Source organism: Gouania willdenowi, chromosome 16 (assembly GCF_900634775.1).
Source record: "Gouania willdenowi chromosome 16, fGouWil2.1, whole genome shotgun sequence".
Taxonomy (NCBI): domain Eukaryota; kingdom Metazoa; phylum Chordata; class Actinopteri; order Blenniiformes; family Gobiesocidae; genus Gouania; species Gouania willdenowi.
In genome coordinates this window covers 38,125,000-38,152,313 of record NC_041059.1, presented here as the reverse complement: position 1 = coordinate 38,152,313, position 27,314 = coordinate 38,125,000, and the positions used below count along the sequence as shown (strand labels likewise).

At 40.6% G+C, this 27,314-nt stretch overlaps 1 protein-coding gene across 4 annotated transcripts in view; it reads right to left on the bottom strand.

The window, feature by feature from the left end:
• LOC114477613 (beta-1,4-galactosyltransferase 3-like) overlaps window positions 1-12,904 on the bottom strand; it is a 31,366-nt gene extending 18,462 nt beyond the window's left edge. For 3 of the 4 annotated variants that reach the window (XM_028470034.1, XM_028470035.1, XM_028470036.1), the window contains exons 1-4: window positions 12,656-12,904; window positions 11,434-11,762; window positions 3,286-3,521; window positions 1,274-1,461 (exon numbers count right to left, since the gene is read on the bottom strand). In XM_028470034.1, the coding sequence (XP_028325835.1) occupies window positions 1,274-1,461; window positions 3,286-3,521; window positions 11,434-11,713 (704 nt within the window). In that variant the 5' untranslated portion in view covers window positions 11,714-11,762; window positions 12,656-12,904. The remainder of the gene's footprint in view (window positions 1-1,273; window positions 1,462-3,285; window positions 3,522-11,433; window positions 11,763-12,655) is intronic. The other variant, XM_028470033.1, reaches the window with a different exon arrangement.
• Window positions 12,905-27,314: the final 14,410 nt, after the last annotated feature.

The window sequence follows — 27,314 nt, the reverse complement described above, 5'->3', positions numbered from 1 at the left end:
CTCCCACAACGCACCATTTCTTTAAAGCGACAGGCCATGCCCATCAAAGAAAGTGCATCACATCTTGTCTAAAATGGCGGCTTTGCATAGTTTATGATCCAAGGTATAAAATCATTCTAAGAAGTCATTTTAATGTGTTTTTTTTATTTTTTATTTTATTAAAAGGTACCATTTTCTTATTTTTTTTAAATCATAATAATTAAAATATACAATAATGCAAAAAAAAATAAAAAATCCCCTAAACACCCCATATAATATCAATCAATCAATCAATCAATCAATCAATCAATCAATCAATCAATCAATCAATCAATCAATCAATCAATCAATCATTCAATCAATCTTTTATTTGTATAGCGCCAAATCATAACCAATGGTATCTCGTGGTTGGTAGATGGTTCCAGAGAAGTGGGGCCTGATAACTGAAAGCTCTTCCTCCTATACTACTTCTAGAGACAAATGGAACAACGAGTAGTCCAGCATTTTGAGAGCGTAGTGTTCTGGGGGGATTGTATGGCACTACAAGCTCCTTGAGATAGACTGGTGCCTGTCCATTTAGGGCTTTATAAGTGAGAAGAAGAATCTTGAATTCTATTCTATGTTTTATGGGAAGCCAATGCAGAGAGGCTAATACAGGAGTAATGTGATCTCTTCTCCTAGTTTTAGTCAGTACACGTGCTGCAGCATTTTGAACCAGCTGAAGTGTCTTAAGCGACTTGCTCAGGCAGCCTGCTAAAAGAGAATTACAATAATCCAGTCTAGAGGTAACAAAAGCATGGACTAGCTTTATATCTTGTCCAAAAAGGAGTAGAAAGAAGAAATGTTTTTCATGTCCTTGTTACAACAATTTTGTCCATAACATAACTTTAATGAAAACTAAGTTTGTTTTGCTCTGCAATGTTGGTGGATAAAAAAGGAAGATAACCCTTTATAAAAAAATATATATAATTTATTAATGAAATGTTTAGAGACAAGATGTTGCATCTCATTGAAAGGCAAATATTATCTTACTTGAGAGAAAGAAAAGAAAACAGGGTTCTCATCAGAATATACCATAATGTCTCAGCTCGTCCAGGTCGCTGTTATTTCTGAGGAATAGGATCCCATTGCAAGAAGAAAGCTCCCCGTGTTCCCTCACCCCGTGTGTCCATAATCACATATTTTATAGTCAGAGAGGAGGAAGAGAAAGAGGATGAGGAGGAGGAAGAACAAGGATGGGAGGGGTAGGGGACCTGTGTGTGTGTGTGTGTGTGTGTGTGTGCGTGAGACGTACTCGTATTCAAACTTGTCAATGGCAACGGCGACGTGCTTGGGGTTTGCGTCACACACGTACGTGTTTCTGTCGTCCTCAGGAATCAGATCCACGTCGTGGAAGAACAGACAGTCCCAGTCCTCCTCCTTCATCGCCTCCCGGAAACCCACATTCATCAGCTTAGCTTTGTTATAAGTGTAGTTCCCAGCCTAACACACACACACACACACACACACACACACACACACACACACACACACACACACACACACACACACACACACAGTGTTTCTCTACTTTGATCCTCAAGCTCTTTCAAAATTAATACGCATCTTCTAAATTAGGAACTTTCCATTTAAAAAAAAAAAGAAATTGATTATAATAACGGATCAATAATTACTAGAAGTAAACCACACAAATTTCGTTCTTATGTGTGGTTCAGTTTAGTTAAATGAATTAAATCCCTGAATAAACCATGATTAAAGGCATTTCACAGACCAACCACCAGGGGGAGTTGTGCACAGACATATGAAGCAATTAAACACGACACAAAAAGGATTGAATAAGTCTTTTCACGTTCAGAAATCTCATTTGTCCTATTAATAAGAATAATAATAATACATTTTACTGGTAAGGGCTTTTCAAAAACTGCGAGGGACTGGCGTCCTGTCTAGGGTGTACCTCAACCCAAGGCCCAATGAGAGCCGGAGATTGGCACCGGCAGACCCCCGCAACCCTGACAAACAGGAATAAGTGGGTCTGAAAATGGATGGATGGATGAATGGATGGATGGATGGCTTTTCAAAAACTCTAAAACACTTTACAGTTGTTAAAACAACTACACAAGTCAGAAAAAGAAAACAACAATAAAATAAATACAGAAAATACATAACAATCAAATTTTGAATGCTTGGGAGAGGAGTGTGGAAGCAGAGGAGGTCTGTTGCTTTGATACTGTTTCTCACATCGGTTTATAAAAGAGCTTGGATACGTGCATCATTCCCAGGTAGAGTCCTAAGGTAGTCGGTGTTTTTATTCACCAGGGGTCACCTGTGTGGAAGCGAGGGGACTGCCTCGCTTCCACACTGCTGCTGAGCTGCTTTCATAGGTTTTTAAAAGTGCTCGGATCGGCTGAAATCAGCATCAGTGGAAAACCCTGAACACCTCCTTGAGTCTGAATATGTGTAATATTAATAATATAAACACGATCAAAACACTAACGATCTCTGGAATAACATTACAAACGCTGTTAGGTTGGAAACATCAACAGAGTGAACGAGCAGATTAATGAATGTAATTTCTTATTGATAATAAATTGATTAATAAATATGTGACCTGGTGGATGATGTAGAAGCAGATTAATGAATGTAATTTCTTATTAATAATAAATTGATTAATAAATATGTGACCTGGTGGATGATGTAGAAGCAGATTAATGAATGTAATTTCTTATTAATAATAAATTGATTAATAAATATGTGACCTGGTGGATGATGTAGAAGCAGATTAATGAATGTAATTTCTTATTAATAATAAATTGATTAATAAATAAATGGCCAAACCAGCCTGTCATTGCCCGATCCCGTTAGATCTCGGAAGCTAAGCACGTCTGGGCCTGGTTTGTAGTTGGATGGGAGACCACTGAGAATTCCAGGTGCCACAGTGGGGTGGCAGTCACCCAGTGGGATCTGTCATTGTGCCCTTGGGCAAGGCACTTCACCTACATTGCCTAGTATGAATGTAGTGTGTGAGTGAGTGTTGGTGGTGGTCGGAGGGGCCGATGGCGCACTATGGCAGCCTCACTTCTGTCAGTCTGCCCCAGGGCAGCTGTGGCTACAATAGTAGTTTACCACCACTAAGTGTGGAGTGAAAGAATAATACCTTAATTCTGTAAAGCGACTTTGAGTGTCTATGATAAAGCGCTATATAAAATTGATGCATCATTATTAAATATGTGACCTGGTGGATGACGTAGAAGCAGATTAATTTATGTAATTTCTTATCAATAATAAATTGATTAATAAATATGTGACCTGGTGGATGACGTAGAAGCCGTAGTTCAGCTGCTGCCGCTGCAGGAACGGGTGGAGGAAGTAGAGCAGGACCTTGAGGTGGTGCTCACGGTCGCGGTAAGGGATGATGATGGCCGTGCGGTGTCTGGCCTCGCAGTCCGGTGGCCTGTAGCGTCCCCCGCGGACCACCAGGGGATTCTTCCTCTGCACCTCCTGCATGGTGAAGTTCGAATGGATTCTGACGTTGATGCGACCGACTGCAGAGGAACCACAGCCAGGAGATTTGAATCATTCAAATTAAGAGTTTGACACGAGGGCAGAACAAAGGGCTGAGTTTAACAGCTGTGAAAAACAAACCTTTAGGAAACAATTCATCACTATTTAGTTCATAAAATACACAGAATGAACCCTTTTTACCCTGAATACATGTTTTCAGTGAGACAATAGAAAACACAGTTCTTTGACCTTCCATTTTAATCAATAACATTTTTTTATATACTATGTGACACCGAGATGTTTAAGAACACACGTATTGACAACACAAAAAATAAGAGAAAAACATACCAAATGATGATGAAAACACAATATGAAAGAAAGAATGCAAAAAAACATAGAAAAAGGAAAACAAAATAAGAACGACAAATAACACACACAACATTAAAGATAAAAATACTCAAAGAACACACAAACAACAATCCAATTACAAAGCATGACAACAAAAAAACACAAAATCAAAGAAAAGTTCATAAAAAAATGTTGTGTCACCTAATATATTTTTCTCTCATTTTTGTGTGTTTGATCGTTGTGTTCTTGTTCTTGGTGTTTTTGTAGATTTTTCTCTTGTTGTCATTGTGTGTTTTTGGTGTTATTTTATCAATTTGTCATTGGTTTTGTGTGTATTTATTGTTGTGTTTTGTAAATGTAATGTTTGTTCTTTGTATTATTTGTCATATTTATCTCCCATAATTTTGACTTTTTTTCCACATTTTGTGAGTTTTTGTTGTAATTTTTTTTTTTGTATAATTTTGTATTTTTTTTCCTCATTAAAAAATTAAAAGAAACAAAAACATATATTTTTTTAATAAAATCAACAATTCATTTCTTAACTTGCATTAAGTCTTTTAATTAGAAATGCATTTTTTTTAATTCATCGAAAGTACACATTATTGCAAAAAAATAAAAACACATCTACACACACGGACAGTGCTGGGCGATATGGAGAAACTTATGTCATGATATAGGTAGATTTATATCATGATAATATATATCCCAATATATTATTTATTCCTCAAAATTGCATGAATTGAATGGAAAATTGCTATACATTATACATTTTATTATAAATAAAAATAAACGAAAAAAAGAATCCTAAAATAAAAGGTACTACTTCTTTAAGAATCTCCTCAATGAAGGACTATTTGTGACTTTTGCTACATATGCTGTTGTCATGTGTTCTGATTTGTAAATGTGTATGTGGAAATGCCACCAGGGAGCACAAGAACCAACAATAATGGCTACTGCTATCATTTTACACCGTACCTGTAGTGAATTTTACTGGCAAGCTCCATAAGATCATATATGATAGTAGAGGTTTGGTTAAGGTCTATTCTTTAAAAGTCCTTCTAGAGCAGCAGGAGGTAAATTAACGTTCCATTTGTGAGACATGATTGCAGCTATTTTGCTTGGAAGAGTCGTATTAGGTGTAGTGTCACAGTTTGTAACCAGACTTATTGATGATTCTGGTCGCTCCAAAGACCCAATCTGGGTGAAAAAAGTAGCGTTTCACCTCCACATTACATAACATCCATTATCTGCATCTTTGTGGTTCTAAACTAAACACTTAAAGCTCATGTGCGAGCACGATCTGGCCCAGTGTTAATAATAATAATAATAATAATAATAATAATAATAATAATAATAATAATAATAATAATAATGGCTTAGATTTATATAGCGCTTTTTTCAAGGAGACTCAAAGCACGTACAGAAACCATTATAAATTCACACCAGTCACATCAGTCATACCGGTGGTAGTAAGCTACATTGTAGCCACAGCTGCCCTGGGGAATAATGACAGAAGCGTGGCTGCCACCACCTGACCACCACCAAGATTCATGAGCAATTCATACGAGGCAAGTACCTTGCCCAAGGACACAACGACAATTACTTGAATAAAGCAGGATCGGAAACCCCAACCCTTTGGTTATTGGACGACTCATGCTACACCTGCCCTTGGTGTGAAATAATGTAGAATTAGGCTGGATCTGACCAGCCCATCAAGGTGGTTGACAATGGGCGTGGCTTCAGGAGCTGATGGTAACTACAGAAGGAGGAGCTACTTCAATCACGTGGACCGGGACCAGTTGCTCCTCTAGCGATCCTGTAAACTAGTATCTAGTAGATACTGCAATTAGCCTGCTAGCTTTGTCATATTTTAGCTACAGAGTGGGACCAAGACCACACACACCAATAAAGGGTTATATCGTACAGTATTAAACATTCATAAACAAATCTCTCTTTCTTAAAGCTAAAGGGAACGCTATGGAGTCTTTTCACGCCTGCTGTGAGACTTTTGAGTTTGTTTGTAATGAATGAGGAGATTCTTCAGGTGAACCTCATCTTAACCTTCTTAATATGTGACTCTTGGTTCCTCTGACACGTTTTTTTCCCATTTCCAAACAACAAAGAGGATCAGGGTTTCCAGTGTCCACCATTTATTTCTAAAGGTCAAAAACGCTAAAAGCGCCTGCAGTGACATTAAAACCAGTCGGACAAAGGCAGGATGACACGTGTGTTCACACAGATCACCAGTGGACCAACACGGCTCAGGGAAACAAACACTGAACACTTGGCTCCAGCCAAATAATAGAAGCAAATAGAGACAAAGTGTCAGGGTGGGACAAGTCAATATGTCTATGACAAAATATTCTTATTTTAAAGCTACTTTTCTGCTCGTCTTTCACACACTCAGCTCTGCAGCTGATTAGTGCAAGCAAATGGAACTGAGACAGCATGGAACATGGAAATGGGAAAACTACATAATTGAGATTTTCTTGGGGGGAGAGAAAAAATCTGATATTTTGTGTTCTCGTTCATGTTACACAATAAATATGAAAACATTTCTGGGTCAGATTTGAAAAAAGTCTGATTTGTGCAGAGCCTCAGACTGTGTTAAGTGCATTTCACACCTCCTTCAAATATTTTATCTGGCCTGATTCCAGCACAATAAGCAGAATAACTGGCTGTGGTTGTTTCCTCCTCCCAGATTCCTTTGCTAGATTTCCAACTGATAAAAGCTTTGACTTAAGCAGGTCCACATATAAGGATTTTCTAAATGTGAAGAGATGTTTAATCTGTTCAGGATTCTCACCAGAATTTTTTCACAGCATAGGGACATTACGTGGTGTGTGAGCGAGCACCATTGGTGTGGACAATTTTGATCTCTGAGTCAAGCTGAGTTAAAGTTGTTTTTTTTAATCTTTGTTCCAGCCTTACTTTAAAGCTAAACGTTATTTGCTGAATTGGTGAAGGTGATGATGAATGTAGTTATAGTTATTCATGCTTGTAAAGGTCCCAGTGTATAAGTCTTTTGACAAAGACTGACTCCAAGATCACACACACGTGATGAACGCACACACTCACACACGACGCACAGTAAAGCTTTAATCGGGCCGAAGAAAAAAGAACCTGGCACGAGAGAACACGACCTGAACCTGTCTGACCAGAATGAAGCAGATGTCTCTTTGAGCACAAATATTTCAACCAGATGGTGTTCACATCCGTGTGCGCACATATAGAATGATCTGTTGTGAGTTATAAACATGATGAGCAGCTTCATGTACATGCTAAGTCTGGTTGAAGCACACTGTTTATATTGGACGTTAATTGCGGTTACCAAGCAGAGGATGCGCACAGGCAGCGTTGGGGGCAGCTAAGTTGCTGCAGGGGTCCTCGGTGTCCACAGGTAAAGACGGGAGCATCTGAGCAAATTGCCTGTAGTAAATAGACGGTGAGGCTGATGTATGTGTTTCTGGGTTATTCAGATTCAAAGTTTAAACAACACGTGCACACCTGGAAGTCCTTTTAGTGTCAAAGTGTGCAACAATTATTACGACGGTACCAATTAAAAAGGAAAAAAAAACAACAAGCAAAATTACAACATCGGGGGCCCCTACGCTCAACAGCGCTGGCGAGAACCCTGCTGTTACAGATCAACACATAAAGTATGAATAAACAAAATCACACACGTGATCAAACAATGTGATCAAATGCTGCGTTCCAAGCAACTCAGAACTCTGCATTTTCCAACCTCCTAACTGAAAAAGTAACTTTGAACGCCACCTGAAGTTGAAAGAAAATCCCATATTAAAGCAGTCAGTCATGTTTGATTTCAACGTGCTGCTGCTGAACTCAGAAATCGGGAATTTAAACTTGTGAATTGTGGAGTTCCATTGAATGCAGCAATAAGCGTTTCTCAGTCAGCTGCTTCCTGATTGGCTACATTCCGTTCCACGTCACAAATCACAGGATTAATGAGACGGGAGTCGTCAACACCCCTCACACACACACGAGGAGTTTTGGTCATAAATATTGAACAAGTTTAATATTTACTAATGTTGACCCATTTCAGAGCTGATTATTAGGACTAATTCACTCTGAGCTTATATCAGATCACAGGACCATCTGATAGGATCATCTTAGAACAGTGGTTCTCAACCTTTTCAGCCCGTGACCTTTAAAATAAAGGTTCCAGAGAGCGGAGACCCCCACTGTAGCTGAAGGTGGGTGAACACAGACATGAACATTGAAGAACAGTCATGTGGAGACAGGACCATCTATAAGGGGGAATAAAGGGGAGAGATGTTTGGGGTCCATCCATGAAGTCAGTAAAACGATGGTCCATTGTTCTATGAATCTGTCATAACCACATTTATTAATTCATCTAAATAATATCCACTGTTATCCAGGAAGTTTAGTATTATTTGTGCCATAGTATATTGTCATCTTAAAGATGCAAATCATTGTTTTACTCAGAAATAAAATGGGTTAAAAATGACCAAAGATGGTGGAAAATGTGGTGAATTGGGATTTTACAAACCACAGAAATAGTTTAAAAGTTTAAAATTAGAGTGGGCAAAAACAAACAGAAAAAGAGGCGAAAAGGGTTCAAAGTGACAATATTGGCTTTAAAGTGGCAGAAATGGGAGGAGGGGTTGGGGTAATGTCATTTAAAAAGTAGAAACAATTAGTTTAAACTGGCAAATAATGGGCATGACAAATTGTGAATGTGGATACATTAGTATAAAAAATAAGCATGAAACATGGTGAAAATAAGTAAAAAATGACAATAATGGGTCAACATTGACATTAGGTGGAAAAATAGTGTAAAGGGTTTATGTGTCCAAAATGTCTTTAAAGTCAAGTCAGCCATGTTTGATTTCAACGTGCTGCTGCTGAACTCAGTTAAACTCTGAGATCAGGAATTTTCACTTGGGAATTGTTGAGTTCAATTGAATGCAGCATTAAGCGTTTCTCAGTCAGCTGCTTCCTGATTGTTATCAGGACTAATTCACTCTGAGCTTATATCAGATCACAGGACCATCTGATAGGATCATCTTAGAACAGTGGTTCTCAACCTTTCCAGCCCGCGACCTTTAAAATAAAGGTTCCAGAGAGCGGAGACCCCCACTGTAGCTGAAGGTGGTTGAATAATTATACATGTAAAGACCTAACACCAAACAGGCAGATTTTCCGGATTTGAACAAGTCCGGGCATGTTGTAGGACAAGGACATAACTTTTTTTTTTTATGCCTAAAAAAAAAACACTCTTTTAAATGTCATAGCCACATTTGTCCAGCAAAGGGCGCCACAATCTTTTTTTTTTTATTTTTTTTTATTTAAATAGTAAATAATAGATGTTTATTTTCAATAATAAAATTTTTAATAATACAGTTTTAATTAAAAAAAAAAACTGCTTAACTGTGTGGGCAGGGAAATGGGCGAGGCTTAGCGATGGGGCAGGGGGAAGTGGGCGGGGCTTAGGGTAATAAATCAAGTTGATTGACAGCTTGACACAAAATATCCTTTATCTTTTTTCTCGCTACCTGTCACGGTCACCGTGTTAGACCGAACCCAGGTCTCAAAATGGTCTTTATTTCAAAATGTTGTTTTTATTTATTTAATTATGACTTTTGGGCTTCCATAGAAAAGAGGTTAAAAGTGACAATAATGGGTCAACATATGCGACATCAGGTGGAAAAATGGTGTAAAGGGTTTATAAGTGTCCAAAATGTCTTTAAAGAAAAAATGTGCAGAAAAGGCTTTGAAATTTGAAATGGGAATAATGTAGCAAAAATGCATTAAAAGGAGCCAAAATATGGTCAGAAAAAGTGATGAAAATAGGTTAAACTATGACAAGTTTGGCGTTGTTGCAGAAAAAGGGTAAAAATAAGCAAAAATCAAATTGCTCAAATTGTTGAAAAAAATATCCTTCGTTTCTTGAAGGCATATCTGGCGACCCCCTCCCAGTGTCTAGCAACCCAAAATGCAGTCCTGACCCTAAGGTTGAGAACCCTATTTTAGAAGACATAAGATAATCTGGAATTTGCCGTCTTTAGACGGGAAGTGGGAAAACAAGAGAAAAACAGCCAGATTATGTACGCTGTTTATTTTAAATAACTAGTACAGTTCCCGTCAAAAGTATGTATTCATATCGTGAGAGCTTAAGTAGAGTTGTCAATTATGGCCAAATGAGTATGTGTTTGAAGGTTGGATGTACAAAGAGGTGTACATACTCAGCACTCTGTAGTGTTTTAAAGGGGTGTATTTGCAGGTGAAAAGTAAAATAACGTGTGTGATTTCTCTGGTTCAATTTTATGGGACATGTGCATGATAAATGTGTTTGTTTTTTTTACTCATTGTTTTATTTTTATTTTTCTTTTGGTGTATTTTTCTGTAAGTTTTTTGGAGTCATTGTGTGTATTTTTGTATCTCTCTGTTGTGTTTTTGGGCATTTTTTGTACTATTATTTTTTTTTTTTGCCATTAGAGTGTGATTCTGTAGTCATTTTGTGTATTTTTGTATATATATTTTGGTGTAGTTTTGTGCATTTCTGTTGTCATTTTGTGTATTTTGAGTCATTTTAATTTTTTGTTGTTTGGTGTATTTTGAGTCATTTTAATTTTTTGTTGTTTGGTGTATTTTTCTGAAATGTATGTTTTTTGGAGTCATTTTGTATATTTTTGTGCATTTTTGTTGTTGTTTTGTGTACTTTTTGTTCCTAATAATATGCATGTTGTTTAGTTTTTTGTTTTATTTTTCCCATTTAGTATATATTTTTTTTTAAAACGCTCAATACCGAGAGGGCCGTAAGCTTAAAACGAACGTTTTGAACATTTTGCAACAGCAAATTACTCCAAAATAACGAATAAACACACTTGGGGTATTTAGAAGTAATTGACAAAGTTTCAGGTCTAACAGACACTGTGTCAGTGAGATATTCGCTCCATACACACTCACGCAGAACATTCTTGCTTTTATAGGTAGATTAGACAGAGTGGTGCCCAATCAGAAAAAAAAACAAATGGTTTGTGTTGACGTTATGTGTACTTTTGATTTCGTGTTGTATATTTTTCAGTTAATTTTGTAGATTTGTAGATTAGATATTTTTTTAAAATACATTTGTGTATATTTGCTGTTTTGTGTATTTTTTTGTACTTTTGAAATTATTTTATTTGTTTACAAAATTAGACAGAGTGGCAGATGCCCAATCTTAGCATTAACACAGGAAAAAAAGAGTTTGTGTTTACGTTTTGTGTTTTTGAAGTCATTAATGTGTACTTTTGGTGTTTTGTTGTACATTTTAAGTTATTTTTGTAGATTGGTTGTTGTCTTGTATGTTGTTATTGTTTTTTAAAATATATTTGTGTATATTTACTGTTGTTTTGTGTATTTTTTTTGTGTTTTTGGAAGCATTTTGTGCATTTACAAAATTAGACAGAGTGGCAGTTGCCCATGTCTGCTATACATAATTACATACACAACAACATTATCTGGAACTCAAAAGTGAGGCGTTTAAATCATCTTAAAGAAATTAGCCATCAATCATCATCTGATAATTCTGGTTCTTTTCTGGTCACTTGAACACAAACATGAATAAAGCTCACTGACCAATGAGAGGCGAGGTCTTTGGACAGTAAGTCAGGTTCTCCCCTTGGCTGTGAGCTTTGGACAGACGGGAAAGGTTGGCGTAAACGTCTCCTCCATTTGCCACCACTGCCGTAGACGTCTGGTTACGTCCTGTTGGGATGGAAGCGTTGTCTTTCCGTAAGATGGGGATGAAGTACGTGACCCTCTTCTTGTATGCTTCCCTGGAGAGCAGGGCAATGACCACCAGCTGGATGCCCATGAACATGAATAGGTAGATCTTTTTGGACTGGAAGCTGAACATGGCGGTGGTAAAAAGTTCAAACCTTTTACCGAGAAAATCCAACTCACGGCTGGCGAGAGAAAAAAGGCACTTTAATTAAAAAGAAAATATAAGTTGTTCTGTGAGGAAACAAAATAAATACTAATTAAAAAGAAAACTATAATTAAACAAAAATGGATGTCAAAAATAAAAATGTAATTTAAAAAAATAACTAAGATACAATTAAAAGGTAGATACAAGTTGTAGTGACATGGATTATTCTTCTGGCCAGTCCACTTCTGGCCTTCGAACCCTAATAATAAGAAAGCAATTCCAATAGGTTCCTTGTCCCATTCTGGGACTTGGGACCCTAATAAAAACAATTACAATATGTTCCTAAGTCCCATTTTGGGACTTTGGACCATAATAACAAAAGCAATTCCAATAGGTTCCTTGTCCCATTCTAGGACTTGCTCTTAGACACACACTTATTACATTATCATTCATTTCACTTATAAAACAATAAGATAAAAATCCTAGAGACATGAACTAAAACAAAAACTTGTTTCTTCAAGCCTTCATCTTGATCATTTTACAGGTATTTTCTTAACTTTTACTTTTAATTTGTAGGTTTGCAAAATGCGGTTTACCTTAATTTTGAACCAGTGTTATGATTGTATATGAGCATATGCGCGGACATGCGCACTACTGGAAAATTAAATTTTTGCTAAAAAAATAATTAATTTTTCTTTATTTTTGTTTTCAAAGTGAACGTACACGTGTTTTGTTTATTGGATTAGGTTAGGGTTAGGGTTAGCGTTAGGTTTAGGTTAGGGTTATAATCTCAGTATGGAGGTAAACTCAGTACGTGACACCAGGACCAGGACACACTCTCTCACTCAGAAACATTGTTTTCTTTTTTGGTTGGGACAAATAACGCAGAAAGGGAACGCGGAGAGAGGAAAACAAAAATTTCAGACTCACCTTCTAGACCCCAGAATTAAGGACTAGCTCCGAAGCCTTCCTGTTCGTTGGTGATGCCAGAAAGATGAAGTATACAGTCCTACCCTTGACTGTCATTATCTGCATTAATTTTTTTTATATGAGAGATAAAGCACACAAACTGGTTACACTGGTAATCAGTCAGGCACTCTCAGTTGTTGATGCAGCCATACCCTGTCGATAGGCTGGAAATAAGTGGTGTGGAGACATACTTGACTTTTGTTTGGCCTCCTTGTTTCTCACATTGTGAATGAACACTTGCCATTTATTGAAATTGCACACCGGGGTGTAACCCCGCCCACAGCCAGAAGTAGGTTGATTGAGGACACAGCTCAATCATTCAACACCCCCACTTGTTCTTAAATTGACCTGGGCACAACACGGTGCATCCTATTTACATATCACAAATATTTCCTGTACAGCACAAAAAAGTCACAAAATTACTGTACGGTACATAACATTTCACAAAGTTTCAAATACCAAATAGGAATATCACATTTATCAATACTTATTTTAGTCACAGGTTTTCTAAAAACATCTGCCACCATTCTATCTGTGGGACAATATTGAATCGTTATTTTGCCATCACAGAGTACAGATGTACAAAATGATAATGAATATCAATGTGCTTGCACCGTTGACGACATACTGGATTCTTTGATTCTTGATTGTCTTCAAAAATAGTAACAGGAGTATAGTTCATCCCATTATCCATTCCAGCCAACAAAAATGTAAGGTAAAGGCTCTCCTGTGCTGTAGCTGACAGAACCATGTATTCAGTTTCACACGTGGATAAAGCTACTGTGGAATGTTTCTTGGACTTCCAGGAACTAACAGGCCCACTCTCAGACAAACTAAAGCAGTAGCCAGTCACACTGGGCCTTTCATTCTGGTCCGTACCCTGGTCTGCATCACAATAGGCTAAAAGTGTAAGATTTTCATATTTTCTATCATACAATTCCTGGTCTACAGTACCTTTTAAGTATCTCATCATATGTTTAGCTGCAACCCAATGTTGTTGTGTTGGTTCAGAAAGATACTGTGACAATTTACTGACAGCAAAACTTAAATCTGATCGAGTTGAGGTAGAAGTCCCATTGATGGGTCATTTGAGCTTTATACCTATAAAGCCCACAGAAGGGTCATTTGACCTGAAGGTTTTTACCTAACACCTTCTCCTAAACTGCAAACAGACGCTTTTGTTATGTAAACAAGGCACCACGGGAGGGGGAGCAACTTTTTTTTCAGTTCTTGCTGAGGTTTATTGATGAGGAGTGTGTGACATGAGAAATATACAAAAGACCAACTGAGATTTGTTTTTTGTTTGCTTTTATCATAGTTTAGGAAAACAGGAAAATAGTACAAAATACAAGTAATAAAACAAATATTTACAATATGCATTATTAGGTGTGTGTGTGTGTGTGTCATTTCAGCACTCACTTCCTCACTCAGCATTGGTTGGAACATACCTGGCACTGCCATGTTATGTTCTTTCTACATTAACCAACTCTGTTGCAAGCTCCAACAGGAAGTCTATCCGTCTCTCCTGCCTCCCAGTGGATGTTTGATAAAGCACATATGCATTCAGTGCTGCAATGTCAATCATGTTGTAGAACACTGCAACTGGCCATCGCCGTGTTCCTGTGCGCACACTGTACTCACGCACCATCTGGTCCATCACATCTACGCCGCACTTTGTGGTGTTGTATTGGGTGATGGTGTTTGGCTTCCTTTTGGTGGTATCCTCAGTCTCAACAATGCTGTGCATGCTGCTGAGAACGTAGACGGTCTTCTTCCGTTTGGGCGCATATACTGTCAGCAGAGCCGGATTAAATAAATAGACTACACAAGGCAGGCTGTATTTTTTGGGCCCCCCTCCATCAATGTTATTTAGGAATTGAAATCTGAAACTTACCAAAGTTATTAATAAACGTTAATTCACATTTTACATATCCTAGTCTTTGGTTACAAGTTGGTTGTTTGTATGCCAAAATAAGTCATGTGTTGTATATTAAACAGTCTATCAGACTATTTTTTGATATTCATTATTTATACGTCGTTACACAGCTCTATTAAATGCTATTAAATTATCTTTATCTTATCCATTGGGAGTGTCATTGTTAAGGCAGTAGTACCAGTAAATAACCAATAGGTGTCAGTAAACTATCTAAACAGAGCAAATAAGATTTATCTTATTCGCAAATAAGATTTATCTCTTTTTCTGTTTACATTTAATCAACACATTTAATTAAGATTCAACATTTATAAATGTTGAAGCTATTGCATTTTGCAGAAAATCTTAATTAAATGTGTTGATTAAATTGATTAATTAAATAAGTAGTCAAATATACAAAGACCAACAAAATTTGAAGTAAGAGAAAGTGTGCTGTAGTAGTAAAGATATTTATTTTCATGGACAAGCATCACCTCATTGCCATTTTGTATTCAACATTCAGCAGCTCAGCTGCTGGTCTGGACTGTTCAGCAGTTCTCTCCACTGGTTTGGATGTTTCAATGGATGGTGTGCTTTAGTAGACTGCATTCTAAAAGAAGATTTAATCACAGAGACATTGTAGAAAAATAAGCAATCATTAAATAACTTGATCCTTATGTTTGAACCAGGAACACATTCTTTCACTTTTCTTTACTAACCTGCTCAGACAGCCAAGGGAAACGAGCCTGAATTGGGTGAGCAAAAATTCTTGTCCCTTCTCCTGGAGCCCATATTCACACCTGTGATTTTTAATAGGAACAAGAAGACAAACATGAACCCTTCACATTCATCAAGACCATTTAGAAACTGTACAACAATAAATAACAATAAATAAAACCAGCAGCACTTACTAAGGAAACTGTTAGGTCTAAATACGTTAAGACCGTTGCTCAATCACAACTCAGGGAGAAAAACACTATCTGACTTAAAAGGCGACCAGAGGCAGAGAGGTGCGAGCTGCAGCTCGGAGAAAAACCCAACAAAAAGACACAGAAGTCCGATATAAGTTGAGTTGCTCTGAGGTGATGCCTCAGAACGAGGTATTTATTATAGAAAACATAGACCACACCCAGATGGGCTGTGCAACAACGCTCTGGGTGCAGTTTTAATACCATATATGGAAACACAAAAACTTTGGGGAGAAAACAGCTCATATGTCCATGCAGTGAGTCACGTACCCCCACACTGGCCCAAACTAGTTTAAACCAGCTGTGGTGGACAATGGATATGTTTTGCAAACACACACACAATTAATCATGGATAATTTCATCTTCTAACTGTCGTTTAATCATTTAATTATAACTAATAAAGTAGTAAAAAACACACACACTATAGCATATCTTACATATCCGCCCTGTTGTGGGTTTGGAAAACATCAAGCAGACGGGCGTCTTCACAGGTTTACCCGGTGCCATCATGGGACCAAAACAACAGGGATGACCACCGTGGGGTGGGGCGAAAACCCGACAGCTAGTACGGGAAAAATTCCCCACCGTCCCCCCCCTGCTGGGGCGAACATCGATTCTGATCCACGGTGATCTGGAGACAGTTCAGAGTGTATGTACAAATGATGACCCAAAACCATGGTGTTGAAAATGGGGCTTTAAGTCTCAGTGTGTAGTTGGAGTCGATAAGGGAGGGTCAGAGGTTACTAGCACATGACCCTCAGTAGCAGTGAACCTTTACCGCTCACTGTGATGATGGGAAGGTGTGGCAGGGTCTTAGTCCATCAATGGGGCAGATGGGGAGAGACCCATAACATGGAGTTGGTACTCTGGGGAAGCCTGGACCTGCATAGCACCGATGATCATGTTGTCTATGCCTTTCTTCACACAGGGGACGATGCAGCAGCAGGCAAGACCAACGATCAGCAGCACAGCCAGAAGAGGGAGACCCAGACGTAGCAGAAATTGGAACCAGGAGCCTTGGAACAGCCAGTCCCACCCGGATGAATGGACATTGGACTCGTCAGCTGACATGGCACCTTCCAGGTTGCGGAGTGTTTGCAGGGCGTCCTCGATCGACTCAGAGGAGTTGTTAGGTATGTATGTACAGCAGGTAGCACCCACCATAGCACACACACCACCTGTGGAAGCTAAGATCGTATCTAAGGCCATACGGTTCTGAATAGCCATTTGCGCGGTGGCCGCTGTTCTAGCATTCATTTTGTTATCAACAGCTAAAGTAGCATTAAGAAGCATGTGAAGGCGGTATTGGAGGGTCTCTATCATAAGGGAATTCTTACCCACGCCTATGTTAGGAAAAAGAGCAAGAACGACTTTTTGGCTAGTTGACCAATGTCTATGTTCGTGAGGGACATCTGAGCCCCATATTGGATCATGAGGGGTGAAGGTTATAATCTCACGACGAGAACGACTAGGCATTGTCATATGAACTATGAAAGACCCATCTGTGACTGCTACTGGTACACAAACGGCTGACATATTAATTGGAGGGGAAGGATAAACTTTGTCACCGCACTTCAACCAAACACCGTCTCTAGCAAACATTGGGGCAACCGTACTGACGTTCTGAACGGTAGCACAATGGTTTATGTCTACTGATGGTAGACCTTTGGTGTTAGTTGGTGGACCAATAAATCGTACGCATAAAGGATAGCAGTGAGTATAATTACCACAGGGGACAGCATTCGTGTTTAGGTGTTTAGCAGCCTGACCTAGGGGCTCGAGGGTCTTTAGCACTGGTAGAACAGGAGGGCACGAGGTCATGGACTTATTTTGTAAACAATCTAGCACGTTCTTTGAGTCAGGGGCTGGCAGGGACGCGGACAACAAAGTTGGGGATGTTACAGCATGCGGCAGATGTGAGCAAACATAGCAACTATCATTAGTTACTGTTCATGCAGATAGTTCTACCATACGGTACCAAGAATTTGCACGAAGACGATGATGGACGTGATTATTATGCTCAGACAGTAATGCGAGTAACGAGTCAGGTTCTTCTGTTGGCATGGGTTTAGCATTGATAACTTGTATATTCTGTCTAGCCTCAGGAGACAACACTATGTCCATGCGTGGTTTAACTACAATGGGAGTGGCCGGAGGTGTAATACAAATATCCATCCAAAAGATGGGATCTTTTCCTTGTACGTCAGGGCAGAATCCCATAAGTAAACAAGAAGGAGGTACCGCGGTGGTGTTAACGGTTAGGAGTAGGATGTTTTGTTTCTGGACAATTGTTTTTCGCAATGACAGATATGCCGCTGTAACGGTACGTGTGTTTGGTCTGCTCCCCGGACTTGCATGTACCAATCATAATTTGCATAGTCCTTACCATGTTTCCATGGTTTGTAGCCTTTATTAGCCAGGGCCTCTAGTGGAATTGTAACGTCACTTAAAATGTCCGGTATTTGTGGTATGCACATAACGAGGTTAAGGCCCCTGGGGCATCTACCTGTGTAATCATACCAAGGTGAGCTTAGAGTCCCTGCTAGCACTTCCTGGGATCCCACGAGGAGGAGGAGGAACAACAGATCCATCTCTGTGTTTTACTAGGGTGTATCACCTGCTGTGGTGGGTTTCAGTACCTTTTTCCCGTGTGACTGGTGTATCCACGTTTGCCTTTCAGCTATCTTAAATGCAGTTGGTGTGGTTAGCAGAACTGTGTAAGGACCGTCCCACCGTGGAGTACACCAGTGTTTCCTCTTAATCACCTTGATGAGGACCCAATCACCAGGACGCAGGGGATCTGAAACAGGTAAAGAGAGACTAGGCAGTGTATTAGCTTTAACAATTTCAGCATCTGTGAATAATTTAACCATCCATTTTGTTATTGGATCCAACTCTCCCTCCTGATCCTGCACCCATTTAGAACTGGTGAGGGGTAAGTGAAAAGGTCGCCCTGTGACAACCTCAAAGGGGGTCAAACCCTGTGTGTTTGGTGTCATGCGCATGTACATTTCTACCAGGTGAACACACTCTGGCCAGGGCCTGTTTGTTTGTTCTACAGCCTTTTTTAATCTGTTTTTAATGGTACCATTGTTGCGTTCTACCAATCCAGCACTGGCTGGGTGGTAGGAGCAGTGATGTTTTAATTCAATGCCCATGGCTTCTGTCAGCAGGAGTATTACTCTGTTAACAAAATGGGGTCCATTGTCGCTCCAAATCTGTCGTGGGATGCCATGTTGAGGTATTATACGTGTCAAAAGGGCCTTTGCCACTGTCATTGCATCATTTGTTTTAGCGGGCACTATGGTGACCCATTTTGAGAATGAGTCTACCAGAACCAAACAATACGTATACCTCTGAATAGTGTGCAGTGTTATGAAATCCATCATAATGACCTCAAAAGGATATGTACCAGCTGGTGTTTTACCCCGAGGGGGCCTAACATTACCCTGAGGGTTATGACGGCAACAGATGATACACTGACGACAAAAGTTTTTAAAATGGGTCTGGAGTCCTAGTGGTATATGAAATGACTGTTTGACTATGTCTACCATCCCTCCTGTTGAGACATGGGCCAACCCATGGCTCATTCTAGCAACGACGTCAAACAAACTTCTAGGCAAACACGGCTTGTCATTTAACATGAATACTCCAGAGTCATTTTTAACAGCACCTTCAGTAACCCATTTTGTTTTTTCATTTTCAGGAGCATTGGCATGCATATCAATCAGGACTTCATCCGGCAAGCCAAGTGGTACAACATCAACAGGCAACAACTGAACAGTAAGTGCTTCAGTAAAAGCAGCTTTTTTAGCTTCAACATCAGCTTTCGCATTACCCAGAGAAACAGCATCAGTGGCGCCAGTATGTGCCTTGCATTTACATATCGCCAATGATGTAGGTAAGAGGACTGAAGCAAGGAGGTCTTTTAACAGGGAGGCATGTTGCACAGGCCTACCACTAGATGTCTTCATACCTCTCCTAGCCCACTGAGCAGCAAACACATGAACTGTGGAGAAAGCATACTGGCTATCAGTGTAAATTGTGACTTTCTTGCCTTTGAAAAGTTTACAGGCCTCTGTCAAGGCCACAATTTCAGCTGCCTGTGCAGACTGATTTCCAGCCAATTTGCCTGATTTTAACACAGTGTCACATGTAACTACTGCATAACCAGTATGATTTGTTCCATCAGGTGCTTTGGAGGAGGAGCCATCTACAAAAACTACATCTCCGTCTTCCAATGGAATGTCTGTCAAATCTGGACGTGGTTTGCATGTCACCGACACTAACTGTCCACAGTCATGCGGTGTCCCATCGTCAGCTGTTGGTATCAATGTAGCTGGGTTAAAAGCAGCACAGCGCTTTAGAGTGAGGTTGGCTGGTGTCAACAAGGTGTTGGTAAAGTGTAAAAACCTGGCAGGAGATAAGAATGACATTTTTGTTTGTGTCAACAGGATGTCAACTGCATGGCTTACTAACAGTGTCAAAGGATGGAACAACACTACTTCAGCAGACGCGTGCACAGCCATGGCTGCGGCGCAAACCGCCTGAACGCAATGGGGAAGCGCCCTAGCCACATCATCTAATCGTTTAGAGTAATAGGCTATTGGTCGTTGCTTCTCACCGTATTGCTGTAGTAGTACTGATGTCATGTAACCGTCCTTACAGTCAACAAACTGTGTAAATGGCTTGTTGTAATCTGGCAGCGCCATCACCCCTGTTCCTGTTATGATTTGTTTCACTTTTGTAAATGCTTCTTCCGCTTCAGGTGTCCACTGCAAAGGTGCGCTTAAAGTTTGATGTGTGTCTAACATTAGGTTCTGTAATGGGGCAGTTATGATGGCATAATCAACGATCCACGACCTGCAATAATTTGCCAGGCCTAAAAAGGCCATCATTTGTCTGACGGTAAGTGGTTTTGGTGCCATTTGTACTGCTTCCCTACGTGATGTGGTAAGTTCTTTCCCTTCAACTGAAATGTTATGTCCAAGGAATGTTACTTTTTCCTGTGTAAATTGGAGTTTTTCCAATGAGGCCTTATTTCCTGTTTTTGCCAAATGTGTGAACAGCCTGATTGCCTCTGTTTCATTTTCCGCTTTGGTGGGACTGGCCAATAAAATATCATCAACATAAACAATTATCTGTGTGGTTTCTGGCCACGTGTGGTGGCTGATGCATCTGTTAATCTCCGCTGAAAAGATCGTAGGACTGTCACAAAACCCTTGTGGAAGGCGAGTGTAAGAGTATTTTTTGTTCTCAAATGTGAATCCAAACCACCCCTGCGCTGTACTATGAAGAGGGATGGAGAAAAATGCATTACTTAAATCAACTACAGTGAACCATTTTTGATGGGGTTGTAATTCATTTAACAATGTGTGTGGGTCTGGTACATTTGGAGCTCGTGATTTAACAGCCTGATTTACTGCTCTTAAATCATGCACCATCCTCCAGCCACCTTGTGGCTTTTTTACAGGGAAGATGGGGGTGTTGCATTCAGCTGCGTCATGTTCCTGTAGCACACCTGCAGTGAGTAAATCATTAATAACAGGCTTTATTCCTTCTTTTGCATCTGATTTGAGTGGATATTGTCTAATTCGAGGCCTGTGGGATGTGGCTGGATCTATGGTTACAGATGTTGCGGTTGTCATAAGTCCAACATCTGTTTTTGATGTAGCCCACAGACATGATGGTACTGTAGGAAAGTCATTTGAAGTCAGAGTGCACACAGAAAGTCATGCATCCAAATGCACAGCAGGGGGCGCCAAAGTACACCAGTTCAACATTTGTTTTTTCACAAAGCCACAAAAGGAGCCTTTGTATGTGAATACATTGTTTCTCTCTTTCCTCCAAAGGTCACTCTTGACAGGAAGTGCAGCCAACAGATCATTTGCATCTTTCCACTGTTTATGTGCAGGTTTTTGTAAACAGATGTGTGGAAAGCGTGGGGGGTTTATTGGTGTCAACTCTGGAGGCAACGTCACTCTGATTATAATCCATCCATCTGGAGACCAACAAACGTCTGTCAATGTTATTTTCTGTGGTGACAATCGCAAAAACTTTTCCTCCCAGGCTTTAGCAGTTGCTCTGCCTTCAGGGGATAGGTCTGGTCTCCGTAGCCAGTCTGGTTGACCTGGCAGTGGCCCGTCCGGTCTGACATAAATCATTGTAACATGTGGTGGCCACTGTGTCTGTGCATCTGTAGGGACTACAAATGTTTTAGCTATTTTAGCCCGCAGTTCTTCCATAGACCCAACCACTGACCGAGGGCCTGTTGACACTGGATCCAATGTATAGAATTTATTAGGAATGACTGGGCTTTGCAACACCATAAGTGATTCTTTAGTATCTGATAAAAGTTTCTTTGGCACTATTCCATTAGCAGTTGGCACTAAACTGATCTGTAATTTACTGAGGAGGTCTCTTCCCATTAAATTGAAGGGACAATCAGTTGTCAAAATAAATGGGTGTGTGTGATACGAACCATCTTCATCTTGTACAATGACCTCCTCAGACCAACATGCATATTGAGGCTTCCCACCTACTCCCACTATGCCAATAATCTTTTTGGAAGTGACCACGCCCTCCACCTGATCACGGAGGACCGAAACATCAGCCCCTGTGTCACACAAAAAGGTGACTGGTGTTTGTTTTGGTCCCACCAACAGTGTACGTTTTGGGTATTTGTCATGTGTTAATGTTACAGCTGCATAAATAGAGAAATCAACAAAATGGTCTGGATTTAAAGGTGGGGGATGGTCATATTCTGCAGGTAAATCATTGTCATATTGGTCAACATCCTCATCTTGCCCTAAAAAGGCTATGTCACACTTTGGGGTTTCATTATCTGTTCCGGAGTCACTGATTACATTTTCCTCCGGCCAGTCCTGGCGTCATTGCCGAGGAGTTTGCCCGAACGACGTATGGTCTGTTTTTTGCTTTCTTTTTGGGCAATCTCTTGCCATATGTCCTCCCTCATGACAAATGAAACATTGTCTTTTTTCTCGATCTATTTTTGCTTGTTTTTCCTCATCAGGCGTTCTGGTGCGGTATGGCTTTTTCCCCTGTCTTTTAAACCCTGGGCGTTGGCTCACTAGAGCTGCAGCCATGGCCTCAGCCAATACATTAACGTTAGCTGACTCAGTTTTTGCTTTCTTTCTTTCAGTGACTTCATAAGCATGTTCGGCCCATTCCATTAGCTCTGGAACAGTGAGGGTGCGGTGTGTGACACAGTTTCTTTTTATGAAATCTGACACGTTTGGCAACAAACCACTGATTAACCACATTTTTAGCTGTATTTGGTATGGATTATCCGCCAGTGGAGAATGGGGAAGCCCGCTATTAGTCCTAAAAACCGTTTCTAAACGGGCACGGTATTCCATTGGTGTCTCGTTTGGTTTCTGACGACACGCACTTATTTCTTCGTGGCTTGGGGGTTTAGTGTAAGTAGCTCTCACTCTTTGCATCAGTGCTTCAACCTGCTGTCGCAGCTCATTAGAGTTATGTGCTAGGGGCTGACGGTTAACTTGTCTCCCCGTGAAACCGCCCACCACTACTGGATATCGGTGTCTAAGTGTTAGTTTTAGAACCTTTTCCACCTCCAGTCCATTTAAATGCCATGTCTCAATCAACCCACGTACTTGTTCAGCATAAGCAGTTGGATCCTTTTCAACATCACATACGCCCTTACAGGCATCTAATGCCTCCTGCTCCGTCCATGGGCGAAACAACAACAGCTGTGGGGGATGGGCACCCTGTAATGGATCCTGTGGGTCGAGGAGCTCTCCTCCACAAGGATTAGCCACCTCAATCATAGGCAAAATTGGATATAGATTTTTCTCTATTCCCGTCTGAGCTACATGATATTGCCCATCCTCCTCACTGTCAACACTTTCTTTCATCTGTTTTGACTTTTGTTTAGCTGCCCTAGTCACAGGTCCCTTTGTTTCTTGCCCTACAACTGCTCCCCTCTCCTCTAATCCTCCTGCAGCCCCAACCTGTTGCTGATTTGTCTCCTCAACTCTACGCGGTGCACAAACGGTCTCATCACAAGGCTGTATTTTAGCTGCTGCTAACACTTTCTGTTTCCTTCTCTCTTCACCTTTCTCTACCTGTTTTTTCCTGATACTCATAGCATCTTTCCAGATACACACTACTCTTAAGTGGTCTGCTATTAACTCAGCCTGTTTAGAACGTAACTTTTTTAATGCCTTCACTCTCTTTCCCTCACACCAGATAGACACTTTCTCTATTCCAGCTTCATCTGACAATTTCCCTGCAAACCCACAATTCTTGTACCAATCTTCCAGATAGCAACAACTACCGGGATACTTTCTCTGCATGAACTTTACATCATTACTTTCCATCAATGCTTTACGCTGCGCGTTACCCATGTTCTCAGCACAGGATTTACAGACACCGTCACCACAAAGAAACACCACAAAGAAACACCACACAACAACTCCCGTCTGCTCTCTGTCCCTTTACCACGCCGTGTGAGTATTACGTCACCCACTACGGTCTACACTCCCCGTTGTACTTCACGGGTACTATGGTGAAAAGAAAACTGCTTCTCACCTTGTCAGTGCTCTCCCTGGTTCGTGGGACCCGTCACTCGTCCCCCGGGTCGGCGCTGGAGCAAGCTGTGACCACCCCTGCAAAGGAGGGGGTGCCGGCAGTTTTACTAATGGTCCGGTTGCGCCTGCGCCGATCCAGAAGAAAAGATATAAGGTCCCGGGTTTCGGCACCAGTGAATGTTAGGTCTAAATACGTTAAGACCGTTGCTCAATCACAACTCAGGGAGAAAAACACTATCTGACTTAAAAGGCGACCAGAGGCAGAGAGGTGCGAGCTGCAGCTCGGAGAAAAACCCAACAAAAAGACACAGAAGTCCGATATAAGTTGAGTTGCTCTGAGGTGATGCCTCAGAACGAGGTATTTATTATAGAAAACATAGACCACACCCAGATGGGCTGTGCAACAACGCTCTGGGTGCAGTTTTAATACCATATATGGAAACACAAAAACTTTGGGGAGAAAACAGCTCATATGTCCATGCAGTGAGTCACGTACCCCCACACTGGCCCAAACTAGTTTAAACCAGCTGTGGTGGACAATGGATATGTTTTGCAAACACACACACAATTAATCATGGATAATTTCATATTCTAACTGTCGTTTAATCATTTAATTATAACTAATAAAGTAGTAAAAAACACACACACTATAGCATATCTTACAGAAACCAGTCCTCGATAATGTCTTCAAAATCCAGGGAAGTTGTAAATCCATTCTCAATTGCCAACAGGGCAAAAGCATTCAGTTTTTTTTCTGTTACCGTTGCTCTCCGGTATGTTTTTACTCGTTTCAACAAAGAAAATGATCTTTCTCCTGAACAGTTTGCAATCGGTAATGTCAGATACATGCGAAGGCAAATGTCCACATTAGGGAAAGCATCCCTCAAGCCTAGCTCTAGGAGCTTCTTGTACATGGCCGTGACTGATTCTTCATCTTTTACCATTGAGATGAACTGGCAAAACTCTGCTGTAAAGTCCTCCTCAAGATCCTGGGGGTATATTTTCTTCAGCTTTTCTGTGGCTGCACAGATTTGTTCAATGTTCATTGATTTCGTTTTAGTAAGTGTTACGGTGAAATTTACGGTTACCTCATCTTTGACTTGGAAACACACTCTGTGGTGATAAATGATGAAGACCAGACAGGAGAGATGATGAAGTAATAAAAAATGATTTAATCTAAACTAAATGAAAAGGTACAAAGCGGGTTGGACGAAGCATTGGTCTCCCCTGGCCAGGGGAAAGGGCGCGAAGAGCAGGAGAAGAAGAAGGGGCCAAAAGTTCCTTTTTCCCACACATTTATACCCCACCGTCCCACCCACCTTCCTCCTTCCACAGACAACAAAAGAAGGGACCGGGGGGGGGTCAGTGAAAGTTAGATGTGTGTGTGTGTGTGTGTGTGTGTGTGTGTGTGTGTGTGTGTGTGTGTGTGTGTGTGTGTGTGTGTGTGTGTGTGTGTGTGTGTGTGTGTGGTTGTGTGTGTGTGTGTGGTTGCGTGTGTGTGTGTGTGTGGTTGCGTGTGTGTGGTTGTGTATGTGTGTGTGGTTGCGTGTGTGTGGTTGTGTATGTGTGTGTGGTTGTATGTGTATGTGGTTGTGTGTGTGGTTGTGTGTGTGTGTGTGTTTTGAGTCTTTTGATATGTATAAGATAAGATGTGTGAAGGAGAATGGCTACCCCCAAGAAGACGAAGAAGAAGAGAAAACAGGCACAGAGTTAAAAAGCAAATTATCCCCTTAATCATACACACATGACAAATATAAATGTATCATTGAACATTATTAGATAATTTGCTATGACAATTCACCCTTTTTGGACAAAATAAAAGTCCAACATAAAAAAAAGCAAATTACAGCTAATAAAATGTTTAACACAAAGCTGAACAATAAAACCAGTTAGCCTTAGCTTTAAAATCATTGGAATAAATGAGAGAATGTGGGTATGATCATTAAGCAGTATCATTATCAGAGTCATCGAAAATATTCATCATAAACATTTCATGTAGCACCTCTGGCTATGGAACAGACATGTGAACGTGGTGGCCTGAAAAGGCATTTTGGATTAGGCTTTTTATGATGTGACGCAAAATTGGGACACCGCAACAGAGGAGTAAAAGAACAACCCCTAGTACAATCGCGATTTTGACTAAGAGCCCTCTCTTAGTCAAAATCAGCCCGCAAGCAGAGTAGAAAACCAATCTGGGCCCCCCAACCGATCTTTGTTCATGGCGTCGCGGAGTCTGGAAATGTTTTTGACGGCCTCTGCTATGATTTGACCGTCGGCGGTGTTATCTGGGATAAAGCTACAACAGGAAGCACCTACCAGTGCACAAACGCCTCCTTTGGCCGCGGTTTGAAGGTCGAGGACCATTCTATTTTGCAAGACCATTAGGCGTATATTAGTGATCTCCCCTGAGAAGCCGGTAAGGGCCACGAAAGACGCGTTAAGAAAGGACCTAAACCTGTAGTCTAAGGTCTCGACGCGCAGCAGTGTTTTGCCCACTCCAGCCCAAGGGAACAAAGATAATGTTATTTTCTGGCCCGTCGTCCACAGTTTGTGCTCGGGGGGAACGTCCGTGCCCCAGATTGCGTCGTGTGGATTAAACCCCAGAGGTGTGTGAGATTCGCGCTTTGTGCGTGTTGCGAGAGGAATAGTTGAGACTACGTAAGTGTGATCAGTTACATGAGCAGGAGCGCACACACCATCCCAGTGTGGAGGAAGGTGTGTGTATAATTTATATCCGCACAGCCAAAAACCCTCCGCTAAGTTGTATGTCCCATTGGCACCGGGTGTTTGAATGTGTTCACATGTGTGTGGATTGTGTGGGGTAGTACATTCGAAGCCTAGAGTACGGTTGCAGTTGTGACGGGGAATATGACCTAGATTACGGGTGCCATTCCGGACAAAACAAAAAGGGAAAATGGTAGAACGCGTGTAGTCAACATACATAGCTGATGAAGTATCCTCCTGCAAAGTCGCAAGCTTCTTAACTGTTTGTCTAGAGCAACGTTTGGGATCTCCCCTACCGAAGTTAGAATAAGACAGATAACAAAATGAGTCGGCCATTGGCACGGCGGTTAGGCGCGGATGTGTTGAAGACACAGGCATGTAAGAACAAACATAACAATCAGATAAGCCTCTACTCTTAGCTTTGGTAATATGCATATCTATAC